The sequence below is a fragment of the Schistocerca nitens genome, unplaced genomic scaffold (assembly GCF_023898315.1).
Source record: "Schistocerca nitens isolate TAMUIC-IGC-003100 unplaced genomic scaffold, iqSchNite1.1 HiC_scaffold_375, whole genome shotgun sequence".
NCBI lineage: Eukaryota > Metazoa > Arthropoda > Insecta > Orthoptera > Acrididae > Schistocerca > Schistocerca nitens.
This window is the reverse complement of record NW_026045909.1, coordinates 676,328-701,025: the sequence shown is the minus strand read 5'-3', so window position 1 is coordinate 701,025 and position 24,698 is coordinate 676,328. Positions and strand designations below refer to the sequence as shown.

Sequence of the window (24,698 nt, the reverse complement as noted above, 5' to 3'; positions counted from 1 at the left end):
TCGAAAGAACAGACAGCACAGGTACACTGCCGGAAAAAAATATTCGTACATCCTTTTACATTTTGCCAACTCACTCAACCTTTAGTGTTGTAACAGCGCGTATAGACTTCAAGAAATAATTTCATATACAATCAATAACACAAGCGGTTCTGAGGTATCAAGTATCAACCCATGCTGAAACACCCATATTAGTACGTGGAGTAGCCTCCAGAGGCGGAAATGCAGGAGCTGACTGGCAGCCAGTCGATCGTACAGATGCTCGACCCTCTCACATAGTTCTGTAAGAATTGTTAGTTGATGAGTCGCACGAGTCACTTCTCGCCCCACGATATCCCACATGAGTTCGACCGGAGACAAGTTTGGAGATCGTGCTGACCACGGAAGTTACTACATGTCTTGCTGGAACGTCACATCACTTCCCTGTGCAATAACTGCAAAAGAACGGGTACAACAACATTCGGCACGTACTGAGCGCTGGTCAGCGTCCACTCCAGAAACACCAGAAGCTTTTCGCATCCGAGACCATACGGCCTGGATGGGCCCAGTGTGTTTTGGACGAATGCCCTCTGAGACAGCGCTCACCCATATGCGCAAACGACCAACACTTGCCTGCAGACAGAATCTGCTTTCATCGCTGAAGACCACGGGGCGCCGTTCCATCTTCCAAGTGCTACTCTTGACAACACCAGTCGAGCAGCGTACGTCGATGCTGTGGCCTGAGTGGAAGGCAGGCTAGAGGTGCACGTGCCCTTAATCCCACTGCCAATAACCAGTTCGCAACAGTTCGTGGGCCCACAAGCCTTCTTATCTGTTGTCGTGTCCTGACAAAGGTGGAGATGGAGAAAAGGGGTTACTGGTTAGTCTGCGCTCCCAAGCGGTACGGAGCAGAAGGCAGAAGGACAATCCACAGTGAAGGCATTTGATTGTTTTCTTCTATCTGAGCCAACACTGGTACAGGCATTTACTACACTCCTGGAAATGGAAAAAAGAACACATTGACACCGGTGTGTCAGACCCACCATACTTGCTCCGGACACTGCGAGAGGGCTGTACAAGCAATGATCACACGCACGGCACAGCGGACACACCAGGAACCGCGGTGTTGGCCGTCGAATGGCGCTAGCTGAGCAGCATTTGTGCACCGCCGCCGTCAGTGTCAGCCAGTTTGCCGTGGCATACGGAGCTCCATCGCAGTCTTTAACACTGGTAGCATGCCGCGACAGCCTGGACGTGAACCGTATGTGCAGTTGACGGACTTTGAGCGAGGGCGTATAGTGGGCATGCGGGAGGCCGGGTGGACGTACCGCCGAATTGCTCAACACGTGGGGCGTGAGGTCTCCACAGTACATCGATGTTGTCGCCAGTGGTCGGCGGAAGGTGCACGTGCCCGTCGACCTGGGACCGGACCGCAGCGACGCACGGATGCACGCCAAGACCGTAGGATCCTACGCAGTGCCGTAGGGGACCGCACCGCCACTTCCCAGCAAATTAGGGACACTGTTGCTCCTGGGGTATCGGCGAGGACCATTCGCAACCGTCTCCATGAAGCTGGGCTACGGTCCCGCACACCGTTAGGCCGTCTTCCGCTCACGCCCCAACATCGTGCAGCCCGCCTCCAGTGGTGTCGCGACAGGCGTGAATGGAGGGACGAATGGAGACGTGTCGTCTTCAGCGATGAGAGTCGCTTCTGCCTTGGTGCCAATGATGGTCGTATGCGTGTTTGGCGCCGTGCAGGTGAGCGCCACAATCAGGACTGCATACGACCGAGGCACACAGGGCCAACACCCGGCATCATGGTGTGGGGAGCGATCTCCTACACTGGCCGTACACCACTGGTGATCGTCGAGGGGACACTGAATAGTGCACGGTACATCCAAACCGTCATCGAACCCATCGTTCTACCATTCCTAGACCGGCAAGGGAACTTGCTGTTCCAACAGGACAATGCACGTCCGCATGTATCCCGTGCCACCCAACGTGCTCTAGAAGGTGTAAGTCAACTACCCTGGCCAGCAAGATCTCCGGATCTGTCCCCCATTGAGCATGTTTGGGACTGGATGAAGCGTCGTCTCACGCGGTCTGCACGTCCAGCACGAACGCTGGTCCAACTGAGGCGCCAGGTGGAAATGGCATGGCAAGCCGTTCCACAGGACTACATCCAGCATCTCTACGATCGTCTCCATGGGAGAATAGCAGCCTGCATTGCTGCGAAAGGTGGATATACACTGTACTAGTGCCGACATTGTGCATGCTCTGTTGCCTGTGTCTATGTGCCTGTGGTTCTGTCAGTGTGATCATGTGATGTATCTGACCCCAGGAATGTGTCAATAAAGTTTCCCCTTCCTGGGACAATGAATTCACGGTGTTCGTATTTCAATTTCCAGGAGTGTAGAAACGCAGGTGGTGAGACTTGGTAGGGAACTCGTTGTGGAGACTCTTGGACAACCAGGGTTTTGAAATAGTTGCTTATTCCAGACAGGACTAACTAATACACTGGAGGCTACTTCTAGGGTTAGAAAAATCATGAATAACACTGTTACAACAGAAGCCAGAGCAGAAGTCTCAGGAGGGGATGCTAACCACAGTAGCAAACACTACCAGCATCTTAAGGCAACAACTTAGTTGCAAAACAAAACAAACTGAATGTGTCACTGTTCACTGAGGCACTCCAAGTGAGAGAGGAGACTTACGAGGAGCTGGACCGAGGCTGGAGTCGACGGACGCGGATGTGGCGCGCAGATCGTCTGACTGAGAACTCCGCCAAAATGCGGAATCTAGGGGTTTTAAAGAGTCGCGTGGGGGCACTGTTTTTCCCACTTAAAGCCCCCCCCCCCCTCAGGTCGGTGTGCGGACATTTGCCACGGCGGACATTTGCCATGATTTTACCTGCTCTGAAGGGTTGGGTCCCTTGTGGCCCCTCCTCCTCCTCCTCACTCGCCGCCCGACCCGCAGTAAAGGTGCTTACTTAGCTGGTTTTCTTAACACAGAACCAGAATCTCTATGCATTTTTCGCCACATTTCTAGAGATAGTTTCGTTGTGGAAACTATTAAATGCGTCTCGCATTGAAATCCGCACCAAATTTCGAGCCACAGTAAAACTTCGCCAATCTTGGAGATTTTGCGCTCGTCTAAATTATACGTGCCTTTTTCGGTGCTCCTGCAGCAGCTTTCTGTCATGTTTTATGTACCATGGGGGATCAGTTCCGTCTGATATTAATTTATTTGGTATGAATCTCTCGAGTGCTGTTGATACCATATCTTTGAACTTAAGCCACATATGGTCTTCACTTACATAGTTTGGAAGGATTGGAGACTGTCTCTTAGAAAGACGTCATCCGAATTTTTAGTTGCTTTTATAAATACGTATATTTCGCGTTTAGTTTTGGTGAATTTCTTTGTTACGGAATTGAGCCTCACTACGACTGTGTGTTCACTAATTCCTGTACCCGTCGTGATGCTCAGGATTATTTGTGGCTAAGAGGTCAAGTGTGTTTTCGTAAGCATTTACAATTTGAATGGCCTCATGAACTAATTGCTCAAAATAATTTTATAAAAACCATTTAGAACAATTATGGAAGTTGTTTTCTATCAACAGTAGGGTCTGAAAATGTATTTTTGTCAACATACGGAAGGTAGATTCAAGTCACTGCCAACTATAATTGTATGAGTAGGGTACCTATTTGCGATGAGACTCGAGTTTTCTTTGAAATGTTCAGCAACTGTTTCATCTGAGACCGGGTGTTGGTTAAAGGAGCCAGTTATTAATTTATTCCGGTTGTCGAATATAACCTCTGTCCAAACTAAGTCACAGGAACTACCTGCTTCAATGTCGCTTGTGAGCTGGAACATACATTACATTATTTTTCCGTAGGTTGTGCTGCTTGTTTCTGTTGTAGTGGAGATCATTACAATTATGGCTTTTCCCTCCAAAACCTAGGATGCTTTGGCTGTGACCCTGTAAATACCAGAGCTAAACAATGTAGAACAACAGTGTACGTTACAAGCATAGCATTCTGTATTACTTCGTTTCCTTATTTCTAACATTTTAAAATTGTACGTCGACTTTACATGGCATGTTAATCATAGATGTTCTTATCTCTGTTTATGAACGTACTTTCAGTCCTGTTTTGAATATTGTCCCGCTACACTTTATTAATTAATGTTTCGCCGCGAGAGATATCGGATTTTAGAGAGTAAATTAATATGGAGTACGTCGTTCTTCTTTTCAAACATTCACATACCCATTTCTTCTTTCCTTATTGTTTTTTGGGCATGCAGTTGTAGTAATTAAAGTAGGCACAAATGCAGCGATCAAAAAGAAATGATTAGCGTACATTCGCATTCTGTTTACAGTGTTCCTTTCTTGTTGCTCCCATGGCGATGGACTGTTTCTATCGCAATCAGTAAGCGTGAAAGGAAGCTACCGTACAGACAGAGGGATCTATATTTATACTTGGCAGAACTAATTACATACTGACATAATCGTCGGAATTGCTTTCGTTTCCCAAAAGACATAAATATTTCGATTTCGGAAAAGAAGCTCTGTATTTCGCCAAGATGTCGAAGAAGAAGGTCCCTTACGTACTGGTTGTATCGAGTAAGATGTGGAGACGGCGGTTTGAAAGCGGACAGAAGAAGTACGAGGAAGGGCGTCCCTTACCTGAGGGATCGCTACTTGGGGGAGGGGCAAGTGTGGCAAATGTCCGGCGTGGCAAATGTCCGGCGTGGCAAATGTCCAGCGTGGAAAATGTCTGGCATTTCTCAGGTCTCTTGCAGGCGCCTGCCAATCACGGTTTAGTTAGGTCCCCTCTACTGCTCCTAAGGCGGGGATGTTAATGCGGTTGCACTAAGTCCGTATTTTGTATGAACATCGTTCAGCTGAAATCTAAATGTAACTGCTGTGCCAAATAAGGCTTGTAACATTATTGTTATACGTCATTTAGCCCCGCCCCTCGGGCTCCCCAGAGTAGGGACTGCTAGGTCAACAGTTTTTTGGCGTTTTCGCTCTCTTTCTAACCCTTGTGAGCCTACTGACGTTGCTGTTCTCAGGCCTGATATCAAGCTGGCTTTATCGCTAATACGTGCCTGTTGGTTACAAAGTTCTACGGTGGCAACCTACCACCGCGTCTAGACGAAATATAAAGTTACATGTTAATTCCTTGAAGAGTAACTAGCGCCCTGGGACCGCGTCTGGGGGCGTTTGCATTTTCGCAAGGCTCTCCCCTTACGGGTTACTTCACGTAACAATATCTCTCAGAGTTTCGTCTGCCCTCAGCATCGTCTCTGCTTCCGCGCCTTGAAGCGCCTGTCCTCCTTTCTCACAGCTTCAAGATAACACTACAGTAGCAAGGAATAATCAGTATATTACACTGTTCTGTGGTAGCTATACGAACTGCTGGGGCTGCCCTTACAATAAGACGATCCTGGCGGGCACCTGTGCTGCGTGGAAGTACAGAACCTCGCTTACTGGTGTGCGTGGAAATTCTCTGACAGGGTCATCCACCACTCAGGAGGCCACAATTTGACCCCTTTCAAACTCGCTCAGTTGGCTGAAGGAAGCACGAGTGCGTGTCGGAAGCAATCTGCTTGCGTCGCACGTTTGCGTCACACTAAGCCTTCTGGCTGTGAGCATTCACCATTAAACGATAGTCACAGATGGCACTCTAGTAGCTATGCCACTACGCTATCTTTTGGCAGACGACGTTGAAACCAGTACATCTAGTATCCCCAACGCGGCATATGGCGTCATCACATATAAATCGACGTCGTCTTTTCAGGTGCACTAATTTTTTTACGACAGTCTATAACAAAGCGAGGACGGTCGATGATCACTTCAGCGCGGAGACGGATGCTAGAATACATGGTAATGATCATGCGCAGGCGGGCTGTGAGCTGTGACGTCACCTCAAATCCTCTCGCCACGCCGCACTGCACTGAAGCTTAGGGCAGGCGCCGCACACATGTTTTAACTCCTGTGCAGCTATGAATATAATCGAGTTTTTCCATGTTTTAGTGTACTACTATTGTCATTGTTATTATTATTAAGCTTTATATGGAATGCCGGCCGGGGTGGCCGAGCGGTTCTAGGCGCCACAGTCTGGAACCGCGCGATCGCTACGCTCACAGGTTCGAATCCAGGCTCGGGCATGGATGTGTGTGATGTCCTTAGGTTGGTTAGGTTTAAGTAGTTCTAGGTTCTAGGGGACTGATGACCTCAGAAGTTAAGTCCCATAGTGCTTAGAGCCATTTGAACCTTTATATCGAATACCTTTTTCTACGCTCTGTGAATTGCCAGTTAAAGCATCAGAAGAACGTAAACCTGTTTCACGATCTCGGAGGGAAAGATGCCCACACAGGCTTAGACCACATACACCTATAGCACGGAGGAAACGGAGAAATAACTTATAACGTCTTTTTAAACTCTTCAGCAGCATTAACAAGTTTTGCCGGCCGCGGTGGTCTCGCGGTTCTAGGCGCGCAGTCCGGAACCGTGCGACTGCTACGGTCGCAGGTTCGAATCCTGCCTCGGGCATGGATGTGTGTGATGTCCTTAGGTTAGTTAGGTTTAAGTAGTTCTAAGTTCTAGGGGACTTATGACCACAGCAGTTGAGTCCCATAGTGCTCAGAGCCATTTGAACCATTAACAAGTTTTCTTCTGCTAGTCTTCAAAGTTAAGTTCCAAGTGTTTTCATTTTTTTCCGTTTTTGTCTTCTCTCAGTTTGCATACGACCTTTACGTATTTTTATCGTTGCTAGCTTTCATCCTCAAGAAAGTGCGTGACCTTACGAAACACATTACAGCAAAGTCCTGACAAAAGGTAACGCTTTATAAGACAGGCAACGTAAATTCGCAGCCTATGCAATATCTTTCATAACCACTTGCTGTCGACAGTCAGAAAAAGAGCCCTGAGTCATTTTCGGGAATATGTTTTAATTTCAGTAACTCAGCGCTACACCGAGAGAGACGGTCCTATAAATCTGCATCTTCTGCCTCAGGTCTTTTATTTCTGTCCCCACGATTTCTAATTATTAGCGTAAGCACGCACTGACGCATTCACGGTTGTGTTTGTTTTCATGGTTAACGTTTTGTCTTGTAGTAATTTCTTCATTAGTTTGTAATATACCCCTGTTTTTCTGCGAAATATTTTCTACTTCTTTACAGTAGCTTCGTTTTCATGTCTGAATATTTGTCTCATTATTAGCCTCGCTATCACGCCTTAAATCAGCACTGGAGGATGGTAGATGTAGAGATGGAACCGTATCACTCTCCAGTTTGCATTTCGAATGAGCAGTCGAAAGTTTTTTTTTTAATCACTTTATAATTTATAAGACGAAGCAGACAAGAGCATTTTCAGCTGAAAACTAAATCTGCAAGATTACAAACTTTTATCCATTTTCTTTTCGTCTCACCATTTGTAGGACACATAACAAACCATTATTTTTCACTTAAAAACTTACTCTAAAAATTCCTCAGTGCACAGATAATATTGACTAACTCCGCGTTCAATCACCAGTCATTGATAAAAATTCACACTGCCGTTAAGTATCCTTGTTCTCGCTCGTGAATGCAATTGCAACATAGTACATGATGGCAGTTCCGGGCTACTGAGAGCTGGTCAGTGCGGGGGCTTCTTACTACACATACACCTCGTGATTCCTTCTGTTTAAATGCGAATGCACACTATGCTCCAACTCTTACGGGACTAGGCGAAATGCAGCGAGTAATGAGAACGAATAGTGGGCACGGGGAACTACATCAATAGTGGAATGAAATTTTCACTCTACAGCGGAGTGTGCCCTAATATGAAACTTCCTGGCAGATTAAAACTGTGTGCCGGACCGAGGCTCGAATTCGGGACCTTTGCCTTCCACGGGCAAGTGCTCTACCAACTTTTTTTTTTTTTTAATCTCATTTTGTTCGTTTTATACGTTCGGGGCGGACGTCACAAGACATCCATTCAAGTTGATCATTGATTCCTTGACTCGGTTTTTTTTTATTACAGAGAGCAGGCCGCCCTCTGACCGAACACGCTGAGCTACCGTGCCGGCATCATTCACAGACTGGCCGGTTCACCGGATATCAACTGAGCTACCCAAGCACGACTCACGCCCCGTCCTCACAGCTTTAATTCCGCCAGTACTTCGTCTCATACCTTTCAAACTTCACAGAAGCTCTCCTGCGAACCTTGCAGAACTAGCACTCCTGGAAGAAAGAATATTGCGGAGACGTGGCTTAGCCCCGGCCTGGGGGATGTTTCTAGAACGAAATTTTCACACTACAGCGGACTGTGCCCTGGTATGAAACTTCCTGGCAGAGTAAAACTAGATGTAGTTTTGCTAAATGCTTTCGACTTCTCTTAACCCCGAGCCACTACTGGCCGAAAATTCCTCACTGCCATCTGTCAATCTGCAGAGCTCGATGAAGGCATCGCGGTCGCTCCTGAGCTCATGAAACGGCCGAGTCTGTAGTTGTTTCCAGATCTCTCTCACACAACGGCCTCCCGGAAGCTTGGATTACAGGAGTACACCACTACTCTCAGCCAGTTTTAAACTTCCAGGAAGTTTCATATCAGCGCACACTCCGCTGTAGAGTGAAAATTTCATTCTAGAAACATCTCCCGGGCTGTGGCTAACCCATGTCTCCGCAATATCCTTTCTTCCAGGAGTGCTATTTCTGCAAGGTTCGCAGGAGAGTTTCTGTAAAGTTTGGAAGGTAGGAGACGAGATACTGGCGGAATTAAAGCTGTGAGGACGGAGCGTGAGTCGTGCTTGGGTAGCTCAGATGGTAGAGCACTTGCCCGCGAAAGGCAAAGGTCCCGAGTTCGAGTCTCGGTCCGGCACACATTTTTAATCTGCCAGGAAGTGTGTGGATAAGATGAGAATTTGGGTCTGACGGTAGGCGTGATTGGGTAAGGCGTGATTGGATAGTCCGTGAAGTTCTGATGACCACTGTGTCTGGATGGCGCAGTGGTCAGCGCATCTTCATAGTAGACGGGAGACCCGGGCTCGAACACCTGTCCGGCACAAATTTTCAACTTTCCCAACTGACTAAAATTAGTGCCCACTGGAGGATAATGTCATTAAATCCTTTGTGTCTCGATTCATAGTGGCTGCAGGATCGAAATGGGGTCTATTCCTTTGGATACGTCAGAAAGAACCTTCACCACATTATGAACCACAGGTTTCGCTCAAGTACGTAGCTGATTTGTGGGTTCTGTACCTCATTCCGTAAAAACCGAACCCTTGCGGGATCACTCATTTGTCCGACCATCTGTCAGTCTCACCGACTGTGAACACCCCTTTTTGTCAGACCCGAATTGAAGTATCGAGTTGAAATATATGTCGAATACTAAGATCTATGAGCCATTGTCGATCTGACATATTTAAGCTAACTCAATGCAGTCAGTGTCGGACGGACTGCCTCAGCCTCTAGGAAAGTCAAAACAACCTTCGATGAAATTATAATCAAGGGTGGTAACATTAAGAGTGTAATGGGAATTCCGCTGTTACACTACTGGCCATTAAAATTGCTACACTACGAAGACGACGTCCTACAGACGCGAAATTTAACTGACAGAAAGAAGATGCTGTGATGTGTAAATGATTAGCTTTTCAGAGCATTCACACAAGGTTGGCGCCGGTGGCGACACCTACAACGTACTGACATGAGGAACGTTTCCAACCGATTTCTCATACACAAACATTAGTTGATCGGCGTTGCCGGGTGAAACGTTGTTGTGATTTCTCGTGTAAGGAGGAGATATGCGTACCATCACGTTTCCGACTTTGATAAAGGTCGGATTGTAGCCTACCGCGATTGCGGTTTATCGTATAGCGACATTGCTGCTCGCGTTGATCGATATCCAATGACTGTTAGCAGAATATGGAATCATTGGGTTCAGGAGGGTAATACGGAACGCCGTGCTGGATCCCAACGACCTCGTATCACTAGCAGTCGAGGTGACAGGCATCTTGTCCGCATGGCTGTAACGGATCGTGCAGCCACGCCTCGATCCCTGAGTCAACAGATTGGGACGTTTGCAAGACAACAACCATCTGCACGAACAGTTCGACGACGTTTGCAGCAGCATGGACTATCAGCTCTGAGACTGTGGCTGCGGTTATCCTTGACGCTGCATCACAGGAGCGCATGCGATGGTGTACTCAACGACGAACCTGGGTGCAGGAATAGCAAAACGTCATATTTTCTGATGAATCCAGGTTGTGTTTACAGCATTATGTTGGTCGCACCCGTGTTTGGCGACATCGCGGTGAACGGACATTTCAAGCGTGTATTCGTCATCGCCATACTGGCGTATCACCCGGCATGATGCTATGGGGTGCCATTGGTTACACGTCTCGGTCACCTCTTGTTCGCATTGACGGCACTTTGAACAGTGGACGTTACATTTCAGATGTGTTACGACCCGTGGCTCTACCCTTCATTCGATCCCTGAGAAACCCTACATTTCAACAGGATAATGCACGACCGCATGTTGCAGGTCCTGTATGGGCCTTTCTGGATACAGAAAATGTTCGACTGCTGCCCTGGTCAGCACATTCTCCGGATCTTTCACCAACTGAAAACGTCTGGTCAAAGGTGGCCGAGCCACTGGCTCGTCACAAGATGCCAGTCACTACTCTTGATGAACTGTGGTATCGTGTTGAAGCTGTATGGGCAGCTGTACCTGTACACGCTATCCAAGCTCTGTTTGACTCAATGCCCAGTCGTATCAAGGCCGTTATTACGGCCAGCGGTGGTTGTTCTGGGTACTGATTTCTCAGTATCTATGCACGCGAATTGCGTGAAAATGTAATCACATGTCAGTTCTAGTACAATATATTTGTCCTATGAATACCCGTTTATCATCACCATTTCTTCTTGGTGTAGCAATTTTAATGGCCAGTAGTGTAATTCAGGACCTATGTTGCAAGTGCTACTCTGAGAAGAAGAGGTTTGCACAGGAGAGGAATTTGTGGCGGACCGCATCAACCCAGTCAGAAGCTTGTGACTCAAAAAAATGTCATTGCAGTCAAAATACACTGCTGTTTATGTCGCATACGCCGATATTCGCAAACTCGCTTTCCAAAACCTACTACGTACTTCTTGTTGACCTAGAATCATGAAATCTGACAAGCAGCTAGTTTCCACAGAACAAGTAAAGGTAAAAAATCCGAAAACCCTTAATTTGTAATTATAGAAGAATTTTTTTCCATTTGTTGCCCTCTGTCTGTTTGTCCACTTGTTAAGACCCCTTTGTCTCAGAAATGGGTCGAGATATAAAGTCGAAATTTATGTCAAACACTAAAGTCTACAGTCCCTTTGCGGTGCAAATAATAAAAGCTGCTTAGTAAATGCAGTCAAAAAAATGTGGCCATACATTTCACATATTTTTATACTCGCAAACTCACTCATCAAAACCTAGAGATGAGCTGTTTGAAATCATATCGGCCGTGTGGTCTATAACGAACAAAATGAGATTCTTAAAAAATTTTAAAAATTTAAGAAAGAACCGCAGTCGTACCAGGGAATTTTTAGTCTTCGTTTCAACCTAGCCTTCACCCCTCAACGACGTAAGGAGTCGCCAGAAACAACACGTTGAAACATTAGTGTAAAAACCTTCATATAAACTCGTGTTGGCGTCTGGTGGTCGGTATTTGATAAATGTATGTAAAACGTATTTTGATATGGAAATGCTTGAATCGCAGTGCAGAGCAACACTATTGTTAAATGTTCAACGAAAGTATGTGAAGCTCAAGCTACACGATGTGAAATCCAGGCCAGCCAGTACATCAAACAATTCGCCAACGACAGAACAGTCCGATTTCGATTAACTCTACATATGCTACTCGACTGCAAAATAAAATGTCGGTCCTGAATATTTTTGATCTTTATCTTAATCTTGTAAACAATGATTACACCAGAAAGTGAACGTATAAATTAACGCATCTGACTTTATTATAAACTGCCTGAAAACTTACAAGACATCAGTTTTCTGAAATCTTTTGCTCAATGAAATCTCTGAACTCATATTTTCACAAATACATTCCGACAATAGCTGTACCTCACAGTAGACGTGAATTCTGATAATTAAATTTGTTGGCCTACCTATGCGCACGGAACGATCGTCTGTTCTACAACCTGCTACTATTAGGAATATTTATCTGACTGTCGAAAACCAAATTTCATTTGCCGTATTTGCGATTTACTTTCGTAAAAAATGTACCTGCAGCACACAACTGGCGATGTGCAATGCGAGTATACAGAGCACATTCATAAAGGTAAAGAACGAAAAATGAGTAACTAGACTTAACGGCTGATAAATGAGAACAAAGACTCCAAGTATAACTACGCTTCATTAACAGCAATACACTCTCTCATAAAGTTCTCATAACTAGAAAAGTTAGAAAAAATCTTTTGCCGCGTGGAGGGCCTATTCAGGTATATGTGGATGGTTACAGACGGTCGTCAAGTAAAGTCATCCAAAGATCAAAACAAATTACAAAACGATTTAGAAAAGATATCTGTATGGTGCGAAAATAGACAGTTGGCCATAAATAATGAAAAGTGTGAGGTCATCTACATGAGTACTAAAAGGAATCCCTTAAACTTCGGTTGAACGATAAATTAATCAAATATAAATGCCGCAACTTCAACTAAATAGCTAGGAATGACAAATACGAGCAACTTAAGTTGGAAAGAACGCATAGAAAATGCTGTGGGGAAGGCAAACCAAAGACTGCGTTTTATTGGCAGAACACTTAGAAAATATAACAGATCTACTAAAGAGACCGCCTACAGTACGCTTGTCCGTCCTCTTTTGGAATACTGCTACGAGGGCTGTGATCCTTACCAGCTAAGATTAACGGAGTACATCGAGAAAGTTCAGAAAAGAGCAGCACGTTTTGTATTATCGCGAAATAGGTGTGAGAGTGTCACTGACATGATACATGTTTTGGGTGGCCATCATTAAAAGAAAGGCGTTTTTCTTTGCGATGTAATCTTCTCACGAAATTTCAGTCACCAACTTTCTCCTCCGTATGCGAAAATATTTTGTTGACGCCATCCTAGAAAGGCAGAAACGACCATCATAATTAAGAGAAATCAGAGCTCGCACGGAAAGATATACGTGTTCGTTTTTTTCCGCGAGCTGTTCGAGATTGGACTAATAGAGAATTATTGTGAAGGTGGTGCGACGTACCCTCTGACAGGCACTTAAGTGTGATTTACGGTGTATCCATGGAGATGTAGATGTAGAAATCGCTACTGGCAAACTCCGGGATGGTTCCTTTGAAAGGGCATGGCGGATTTCCTTCCCCATCCCTGACACCATACGAGCTTGTGCCCCGTCCCTAATGATCTCGATGTCGACAAGACGTTAAATTCAGTCTCCTTTTCTTTTTCTCTGCTTATATCCCGTTCTTTTCTAACAGCTACTGTCACTGTGATTTCAGTCCTCCCCTCTTACTTTATTCATTTCGCTTCTCGTTCCATTAAACATGGCTTCAGATGTATTAAGCTAATTTACATCATCCTAAATTCTCTTTATTATTACAATTACAATTATATTATAATTAGTGTCAGTTACTATTATTATTATTATTAGAAAGTTTTGTAATTTTTTTTTTTTTTTTACCTGTCTGGGCTTCACCTTTGACGCCGCCAACCCGCAACGCATATGTACTTAGCGGGTTATAGTCAGCTCGATCCCTGCGTTCATGTTGGTTTCCACAGTATCTGGCTCAGTCTCTAGAGCAGTGGTTCCAACCCTTCTTAGACCATTACCCCTGAGTGCTGTCAGACATTAGCTAGTACCACCACCCTCCCCCCCCCCCCCACCACCACCACCACCATCTGTTGCCCCCTCTCCCTCAGACTTTCCTTGGAAATCTTTTATTTTTAAGATGATGAAAGATGAATGACATTTAGTTTGTGTGTGTGGTAAGAGGGCGGGGCGGGAGGGGGGGTGTAGGTGTTAGAGTGAATGAGGAAAAAGTTCGTGGTGCAACGCAGGTGCCACCCACAACTTCTTCTCAGGTAAGAAGGCTAACTATCCACAATGAGGGTAGACACTTGCTACAAGATATACTTCCCTGCAGTACTCCCCCCTATTGCAGCACTTGTTTGTGATTCTCACTGCAACCCCAATCAAACAAGTTCAGATGTGTACACTGTATTTACTGTTTGTGAATCACTTGATTGGACGACTTCAGGCTTTTAATGCCTTGTATCTAACAAGTCTAATAACAATACTATGTACAGCCTTATGTTGTTACTGCTGTGCCGTACTGTCTGTTTCGAAGCGAGTAATGAAGCGTTTCTGAACGACTGCGGGTACTACCTACAACTTGGAGAAGACATTTTCTTAAGGTATTTAGTATTTGTGGCGTATATGTTTTACTTTCATCATCAACAATGTACGGGACGAAGCACAGCATATGTGTGTAGTGGGTGGACTAAGTGAGGAACCTATAACGTCCACCGGATTAATGTTTCTAAATGAGAAAAAGTAATCATCGATAACTTATACAATCAATATTATAGGTTTAAAATTTATGATAATAGTAATAACCTTTTGAAAATAATTTAGTTTCGTGATTGAAACAGGAACGAATCGTTTGGGTTTTATTCCTCAGAATATTTCATTTCACCACTCAGAGGACTAATTACCTCCAGGTTGGGCTGCCGGTTAACCAGCAAGATGGCACAGAAAATAGTAACATGGATCGCTCCAGACGTGCATCTCTTGTTGCATCCGCTGCAACTTCGATAGCCAACAGGAAAATTGTAACCATCCACCCCGAAAATATATCTGCCCGCTCGGGGCCGACTAGAAGCAATTCCATCTTCGCCAGCCAGCGACTGATGTACCACCAGTCTGTGCTCTGTTTCGAGGAAGGACTTTTTATTGGTCAAGAGAATGTTATCTACACTCTTAAGAATCTTTTTTCTTTTTGTTGAAGCACAGTTGCTTGTAAAGAACTTTTCCTTCATATCTCTAAGAAGAGTTTCTGGAGAACGTTTATTTTCTTTTGTTGTACTGCACAAGAAACAGCAGACGGTGTTCTACGTTTGTTCGTTCTCTAAACAAAATTTAATTACATCTACTTGCGATCTTGTGGAGGTATTCCGCTAAGGAATACTTCACTTTGTATGTGTTTTGCTGGTCAGGGCCATAATCTGGTCAGGCACAGTAAGTAATATACAAAATACTTTTTGTAGTGATAATTAAACATTATGCCTACGCCTAGAACAGATTATAAGTGTAATACTATATCTACATCTACAGATTACTCTGCAATTCACAATTAAGTGCCTTACAAGTAGTTTCTCTACCATTTGACTCCCAAACAACCCGCAGGAAAAACGAATACTTAAATCTTTCCCTGTGGGCTTTGATTTCTCCTATTTTATCATGATGATCATTTCTCACGATGTGGCTCGACGCCAAAAATTATTTTCACACTCTGAAGAGAAAGTTGTTGATTGAAATTTCATTAGAAGGTCCCGCCACAGCGAAAAACGCCTTCGTTTTAGTGGTTGCCACCCTCATCCGTGAATCATATCTGTGTCACTCTCTCCACTACTTCGCAATAACATGAAACGAGGTGCCCTTCTTCTAACTTTTTCGATGTCATCCGTCAATCGTATCTGATGCGAATCCCACACAGCCCAGCAATACTCCGCAAGACGGCAGACAAGCGTAGTGTAAGCAGTCTCTTTAGTAGACCTATTACATGAAGGGCTTATTTCTATAGTGGTACAGGTCCATTACCTCCACTTTTCTGTCTATAATGCTTCTGAAATTAATGAGCCAAACAAACAGAAAGAAAGGTTCATCTATAGCAAGAAGCCATATTCTTCAATATTTCTGGTGTCTCAATTGCAGATTTTTCAGCGCTCATTTAACTTTAGGACTCTGTACCTCAATATGGACAAAAATGGACTTGTACCACTATTGAAATAAGCCCTTCACATTTTCTAAGTGTTCTGCCAATAAATCGTCGTCTTTGGTTTATTTTCCCTGCAACATTATCTATGTGATCATTCCAGTTTAAGTTATTCGTAATTGTAATCCTTAGGTATTTAATTGAATTGAAAGCCTTTAGATTTGTGCGACTCATTGCGTAACAGCAATTTAGCGGATTTGTTCTAGTACTCATATGGATAACCATACACTTCTCATTAGAGTCAGTTGCCACTTTCGCATCTACATGTCTTGTCTAAATCATTTTTGAATTCGTTTTCATCATCTGATGACTTTACAAGGTGTTAAAAGACGGCATAATCTGCAAATAATCTAAGAGGGCTGCTCAGATGTCTCCTAGATCGTTTATGTAGATCTGGAGCAGCAGAGGGCCTACAACCCTTCTTTGCGGAACGCCAGACATTACTTCAGTTTTACGCGATCACTTTCCATCAGTTATTACGACTGTGACTTTTCTGACAGGAGATCACGAATCCAGTCACACTGCTGAGATGATACTCCGTAATCACGCAATTTCATTAGAAGTAGCTTGTGAGGAACGGTGATAAAAGCCATCTGGAAATTTAAAAATATGAAATCAATTTGACAACCCCTGTCGATAGCACCCATTACTTCGCGAGAATAAAGAGCTAGTTTTGTTTCACAAGAACCGAATCCGTGTAGTCTGTTTCTCAGTAGTTCGTATTCTTCGAAGTAATTCGTAATGTTGGAACACAGTATATGTTCCAAAATCCAGCTGCAAGTAGACGGTTAATAATATGGGTCTGTAATTCAACGAATTACTCCTTTTTCCTTCCGTGGGTAGTGGTGTGATTTGTGCAACTTTACAGTCATAGGGTACGGATCTTTCTACAAGCGAGCAGCCTTATACAACTGCTGTGTATGGGGCTACTGTATCAGCATTCTCTGAAAGGAATCTAACTAGTATACTGTCTGGACCGGAGGCCTTGCCTTTATTAAGTTTTTCAAGTTGCTTCGTTAAACCGAGGATATCTTCTTCTAAGTTCCCCGTGATGGCAATTGTTCTTGATTTGATTTATGGAAGCCGCGCGGGATTAGCCGAGCGGTCTCGGGCGCTGCAGTCGTGGACCGTGCGGCTGGTCCCGGCGGAGGTTCGAGTCCTCCCTCGGGCATGGGTGTGTGTGTTTGTCCTTAGGATAATTTAGGTTAAGAAGTGTGTCAGCTTAAGGACTTACGACCTTAGGAGTTAAGTCCCATAACATTTCACACACACATTTGAACACAAATATGGAAGCCTACTAATATGTGATTTCGTTTGCTTCGCTGTGTTTGATTTTTTGTTTACAATGACTGAAAATTGTATAAACAAGTTAACATCGTACAGTGCCACTGAATTAGAGTACATCCTTAATTTGCAATTGATAATTGAAATTCAAAATAGAAAACACAGGCCGAAATTGAGCCAGATCGGAAATCACGCTGAGATTCGCATATGCTGACTCGTCAGAAAGGGATAATGCATTGATGGCAAATGTCACTTTGTTTGTGAGTGACAGGAAAGCGCTGAAAGAGCTCGTGTGCGCCACGTTCGCCCTTACAGTCAAGGCCAGCCATAGCTGCGCATTGATCGGCCCCAAAGCCGTCCCATTTGACTGACACCCTGGACAGATAGTCAGTCAGCTGCACCCATCTTCGTCAAGTCAGGTCGCGCAACAGCTTAAAGGGAGCGAATGAAGCAACGCCAGCAGACACCTCAGGTTGCAGAATGGATTTTTTGGTTTAACATATCCGTACATAGCGATTCATTCATCCCGAGAAGACTAATGTAATATTATAGAAACGGGTTTATATACACACTAGTAAACAACGGCTGCTAGCTGCACTGGTGCAAGACGAAGGGACTTAACGGATAAAATTGTTGATGGTGATGAACAGGTTCATTACAGCAGGATGTGGCTGGGTTGCAGGCGTTTGGGTAGTGATTTTTAACTTCTTTTCTGCTACTCATTTCGGAGTGAGTGATGTGGCAAAGAAAGTGGTTGTTCAACTTTGCTACTGTAAAACACATCTTCTCTACTGAACAACTGCTCATTGCTCTTGAGGTATGCATTTTAGAGCCCATGTTTCCTGGACAGTTTATTTTGTTTGGGTCCAAAGGGCTTGCAGTAGAAGAGATGTTTTTCACAGTATCGAGGATGAAGAAGTGTTCATACTTCTGACGGTATGCATTTTAAAGACCACGTTAACTAACCACCTTTTTGCAGGGATGCATCTGAAAGTTGTCGGCGGAGTTCTGGTTCACACTACATGCATTGCGGGTGCGCATCACTTTGTCACAGTGTGTACCTGACGATTAAGTCATCAGAACTTCAAAATTGATCCTAACAAATGAATATCATTAAATGCATCTGTTTGGGATTAACTTCCAAATAAAGAGAATCAACGGTAAGTTTACGCAACAGTGGTATATCAACTAACGTCCCAATCTCTGCATCTCTAGACGCAAGTTCATAGTGGTTGTCCATCTAGAAAAAGCGTTAGACAATGTAAGATGGTACAAGTGTAATCTTAGGGTAATATACAATAATTACAAGAACCTTAACTTCATCTACCTCGCGGTCACGAAGTTTGATGTTCAGTTTATAACCAGTCGCATTTCTTCTACTTCTCATCACTATTGTCTTTCTTTGGATTACTCTCAATCCACAATGTCCTCATTAGACTCTTCAACAGCTACTACAATTCTTTCTCACTTTCACTGAGGATAGTAATACCATCAGAGACTGTTATCGTTGATATCCTTTCACCCTGAATTCTAATCCCACTTTTGAACCTATTCTTTATTCCACACATTACTTCTTCGGTGTGTAGACTGTACAGTAGGTACTCACGACTGCATCCCTGCCTTATGCCCTTTTTAACCTGAGCACTTCACTTTCGGTTTTCCATTTACAAAAATGAAGTGCTCAGGTTAAATAGGGCATAAGGCAGGGATGCAGTCGTGAGTACCTACTGTACAGTCTACACACCGAAGAAGTAACGTGAGGAATAAAGGTTAGGTTCAAGAGTGGGATTAGAATTGAGGGTGAAAGGGTATCAATGATAGAGAGTCTCTAATGATATTACTATCCTCAATGAAAGTGAGAAAGAATTACAGGAGCTGTTGAATAGTCTAATGAGGATATTGTGGCTTGAGAGTAATCCAAAGAAAGACAAAAGTAATGAGAAGTAGCAGAAATGCGACCGGTTATAAACTGAACATCAAACTTCTTGACCACGAGGTAGATGAAGTTACGGAATTATTCTACCTTCGTAACAAAATATCACACGATGGGCGAAGCAAGGAGGATATAACAAGCGGATTACCACAGGCAGAGAGGGCATTCCTAGCCAAGAGAAATCTGCTAGTATCGAACATAGCCCTAGAACTGAGGAAGATTATTCTAAAAGAGTACATCTGGAGCACAGAACTGTATGGTGGGGAACCACGGACTGTGAAATAATCGCAAAAGAAGAGAGTCGAAGCATGTGATGTGTGCTTCAACGGAAGCATGTTGAAAATTAGGTCGAGTGGTAAGCTAAGGAATTAGGAAGTACTCTACAAAATCAGCGAAGAAAGTAACACTGAGAGTAAGATGATGAGGATGGTAGGACATTTCCATGGTTCTGTAGAGGGTAAAAACTGTGCGCGAAGACGGAATTGGGACATATCCAGCAAATAATTGAGGGCGTTGAGTGTAAGTACTAATCGGCGAAGAAGCGTTTGGCACTGGAAAGCAAGTCGTTGTCGGCTGCAAGAAACCAGTCACCCACGAAAAAGTATAGAGTCAAAAAATGCCGAGCTGCATGCTTCGTTGCGGTTTTGCATCGTCAGCGTGAGAGAGTTACAGAAATGCTGAAGCAACTGCGGTGGGAGATGCCACCAGATACACCAGATAAGCACTGTGCTTTATGGAGGCCTCTACCCTCATAATTCTAAGAACCTGTTTTCCAAAACGAGTTAGGAATATTATTTCATTGCTCTAACACAAAACAGCGGAGAAGAAATGTATTTAAAATTTAGTATTTTCTTATGCCTCACCCAGTGGACCGCCGACCGACCGACCGCCGTGTCATCCTCTGACGGCACGCGTCACTGGATCCGGATATGGAGGGGTATTTGGTCAACACAGTGCTCTCCCAGCCATTGTCGGCTTCGTGACCAAAGCTGACACTTCTCAATCAAGTAGCTCCTCCATTAGCCTCGTGAGGACTGAGTGTACTCCACTCGCCAACATCGCTCGGCAGATCTGGACGGTCACCCATCCTCTACTTAAACACCAATACTCTGTAAACCACAGGTATTCATGGGAGAAAAAGTGAAATGTGAGCTTACATTGGTCATTAACGCTCCACAACACATTCATAGCTTGTTGTTCGTAAATCTTGTTCCCTTGTATCTGACGAGATACGGAGTTGTTGCAACAATTACAATAGCTGTCGCTTCTGCTTCAAATACATTTCTTCGGAGCAAATGGTGTAGTGTTATGAGCATTTTGACAGAGTTCTTCTTCTTATTCTTCTTATTCTTCTTATTATTATTATTATTATTGTTATTATTATTGTTATTGTTGTTGTTGTTGCATGAGACGGGCAGCGAGCATACATAAGACCAGTGTTCGTATAATATGCTGCAGACATGTAAGTCAATAGTCGAAATATTATGAGCAACATGGACTCTTCAGTTCGTTTAGAAATTCGAAGTTTTTTCATGACACCAAAAAGTCGTATATTGGATGTGAACAAGTTAGACGCCCAGCCATGTTCAGCGTGTGGCACAGCAGCTGTAACGCAGCAAAAAGAAACAAAGTGCATTGCCATTGCGCCTTGCAACCAGTTGCACTGAATCAATAGATTTTTTAAAGAATGAGTTCGTAGCCACTGTCAGTATCTTAAAGGAAGTCATTGTCCAGCGTCGGCTGTTCCTTTCATTTTGAAATAAACATTTCGTTTCACTATTACTCAGTTGCTAATTTCGCCCACTTAACAAAACGCTGATGGGCTACAGTGTAGGACATGCACTAACCTAAGCGACTTTGACAAAGGGCACGCTTTTAAGCAGATAGTCGTAACGTTTTGGCGCATCAGCGTAGGATTTGTTGGCCTAAAGAAACGTCGACGCCTTGGGACGCGTATCTCGGATATGGTGAAGGTGATCGGCTGTTCGCCATCTACTGTCGCGAGCATCTGAGGAAAGTGATTGAAGGACGAAGACACCACAACTGGTGGCAAGTTGCTGGATGTCTGCACTTTATCCCAGAACATATAGACTTGAAGTGTACTCCGTCTGTAAGCTGTAAAGGCAGCGACCTGTGGCAGACCTGAAGACGGAGTACAGTGCTGGTGCAGGCACAAGTGTTTCCAAGCACACTGCTCAGTGCACACACTGTTGAACATGGTGCTCCATAGCAGGCAATCCTCCTGAGTTCCAGTGTTGCCCCAACGACATCGTCAATTACGACTGCTGTTGGCACGGAGTAATCGATATTGGACCGGAGACCAATGGAAACGTGTCGCCTAGTCGGAGAATCATGTTCCTTGTTATGCTAGGTCGGTGGTCGTGCCCAGATATGCCGTCGTCCGGGCTAAAAACCCCGTCGAGGGGAGGGGGGGTGGGGGCAGTAGTAAGCTACTGGGGGAATTTACGTAGGGTTCCATGGGACCTGTGCTGGTAATCGAAGGAACCATGACAGCTGTAGGCTACGGGAACTTCATTGCCGGCCATCTGCATCCCTTCATGGTTGATATCTTCTTCCAGCAGGGCATCTGTCCATCTCACAAGGGCAGAAACGTGCTACAGTGATCTGCGGAGCGTGATGGTGAACTCACGTTGATTTCTTTGCTCCCAAATCTGTTCCAGATTCAACGCATCTGGGACACTATTGGACGCCAGCTGCGCACGCACAAATTACTAGCTCATGATTACGGAACTTACGAGACCCCTGTATAGACATCTGATGCCACATACGAGGGGCGTTCGATAAATAAGTAATGCAACACTTTTATTCTGGATCTGTTTCTGTTGAAAAAATTCGGGATTTGTTGTCGGACATTGTGGATTATTCCCGCGTAGGCCCTATAGTTTCATGAAGTTCCGATAGGTGGCGGCGCTATACGAGTACATAGCCTTCAAAGTGGTAACCGTAAGGAGAGTGTTCCGAGCAGGGAGCTGTCGATTAGATTCGGCAGAAAACCAGAGCATCGCAGATATTCGTAGGTGCTTGTAGAATGTCTATGGGAACCTGGCAGTGAACAAAAGCACGGTAAGTCGCTGGGCGAGGCGTCTGTCATCATCGCAACAAGGTCACGCAAACCTGTCCAATCTCTTTCGAACCGGCCGGCGACACACAGCTGTGATTCCTGTAATGTTTGAATGTGTGGACACTCTCATTCGAGGTGATCGACGGGTAGCAGTCAAACACTTCGCTGTGCAACTGGACGTGACTCACTGTGCTGACACACTCAGCCACTATTTGGTGTATGTATTGGAATCCTGAATAAAACCAACTCAAATTCAGAAAAAAAGTGTTACATTACTTACTTGAACGCCTCTCGTACCTCCTGAAACCGACCAAACACTTGTCGAATCCACGCCAACACTCTAGCAATGAAGCTTTCGCCCATCAGTACTTTAACGGAAATGTTGACGTGTTGTGTAAGCTGGCACATGACAGAACCCGACATATGTTCCACATTTTCCCTTTTGCATAGGGAACTTACATTTGTGCTGACTGTGTCTTACCTATTGTGTTTATGCAAAAGAGACATCCTCATAGATAGCTTTTACCCCACAGCTTGTTTTGTGGAATTTAACGTCCTGTAAAGGTAACAATTTTCATTGTGCTGTAGTCTAATAATATTTAAGGAAGTGAAATTAGCTAATAAAATGAAAGAACAGTCTTCATTTAAGAAAAAGTGGTACTGAATCATTCATCAAGGAAGTTATAAATAACCTGGACCGACATCTCCGTTTGGGACACAGGGTGAGCAGCTGCCAGCGGAGAACGGGGGTACCGTCTGCAGCGTGCTGGGAGGTCGGGCGTCGGCCGAGAACAGCGAGCATTGCCACGACCAGGAGCACGACCAGGAGCACGCTCACGCTCACGACCACGACCACGACAGCGGCGAGGCGGCGCCGGGACACGCCCTGCGTCGCCAGGCCATCCGCTCCAACTACGCACGCAAGAGCATCGAGGCCAAGCGCAAGGTGCGTACTGCTCTGCCGCAACGCTGTCTTATTTGTCTGACTCAGTTCGAACGGGACAACTTGCCTAAAGCTGCGACTGCGAACATTTTCGAAACCATACGTTGCGACTGGAACTGCACAGTGGCTTTCATAGTTAGTCTAAACGGCGATTCCAACTGTAATATCACCTGGTCGGCTCTACATAAACTACTTCCTCTTTTTTCTTTTTTTTTTTTTTGCCTACTGTGGTTATGCCAGAGGAAGTAGCAGAACCTTGTAGGAATACCAAATGGTTCCGACGATACAGCCTGAACTACCAACACTGATTATCAGTGAGACGGTTGATCATACACTGACGGAAAACAAATCGCAACATCAAAAAATACTTATTGTAGGGTAACGCAGAAGATTAGATCGGTAGATCACATAACTAATGAGGAGGTATTGAATAGATTTGGGGAGAAGAGGAGTTTGTGGCACACCTTGACAAGAAGAAGGGACCGGTTGGTAGGACATGTTCTGAGGCATGAGGGGATCACAAATTTAGCATTGGAGTGCAGCGTGGAGGGTAAAAATCGTAGAGGGAGACCAAGACATGAATACACTAAGCAGATTCAGAAGTATGTAAGTTGCAGTAAGTGCTGGGAGATGAAGAAGCTTGTACAGGATAGAGTAGCATGGAGAGCTGCATCAAACCAGTCTCAGGACTGAAGACAACAACAACGCAATTTTGGGTCTACATTTGTGCAGGTAACAAATGTAAGTGATTAACGGTATATTGATAATTTTTACTTATGGACCGTCTGACAGCAACTGAATAAAACACAATTTTAGTGCCATACGCGTTTCGCCTTTATTTTCTGCAAGGCATCATCAGTGGCAGGTTGCGTGGACAATTTCTTACATATTACGCTCCTGTTGCATTTTTGGTGTTGTTCTTCTTCTTATGAACGCCAATTTGCGGTTTTTTCCACATTCCACAGCACTATGCACTGAACGCTTGTTTTAAAAATAACGTCTGTGGATTCATTCACAATCCATTCTCTAATACAGTAAGAATATAAATGTTACGGTCAGCAGATTCAAACAGATACTGACGTAATTAACAATATAAGATGATTTCCTGAACACAGTCAAATACCCTATTATAACTTTTCGTAGTCGTATCGTCATTGCTGCGTATAAACACATGCGCGAATTCGATGGCAACATTCTGTCATTTGAAAGCAATTGGTGAACTAATTTCGAAGATTTAAGAATGGAAACGAACATTAGCATTTTTATAGTTATTTTACATTAGCAGAAAAACACCGAGTTTTTCAAGTGCACGTGTCGTGTTTGAAGAATATTTTTTAGGTAATGCAGTAAGTTATTTCATTAAACACACTTAACACATAGCGATACACAATTAAAATAAAAGCAGAATATTATATATTCACTCCTGGAAATGGAAAAAAGAACACATTGACACCGGTGTGTCAGACCCACCATACTTGCTCCGGACACTGCGAGAGGGCTGTACAA

At 44.4% G+C, this 24,698-nt stretch overlaps 1 protein-coding gene across 1 annotated transcript in view; it reads left to right on the top strand.

Annotated features, from left to right (window-relative positions):
- Positions 1-24,698, top strand: part of LOC126229569 (cholecystokinin receptor type A-like) — a 148,769-nt gene that overhangs the window by 45,895 nt on the left and 78,176 nt on the right. The window contains exon 3 of the mRNA XM_049942337.1: positions 22,971-23,195. Coding sequence (XP_049798294.1) covers positions 22,971-23,195 — 225 coding nt within the window. The remainder of the gene's footprint in view (positions 1-22,970; positions 23,196-24,698) is intronic.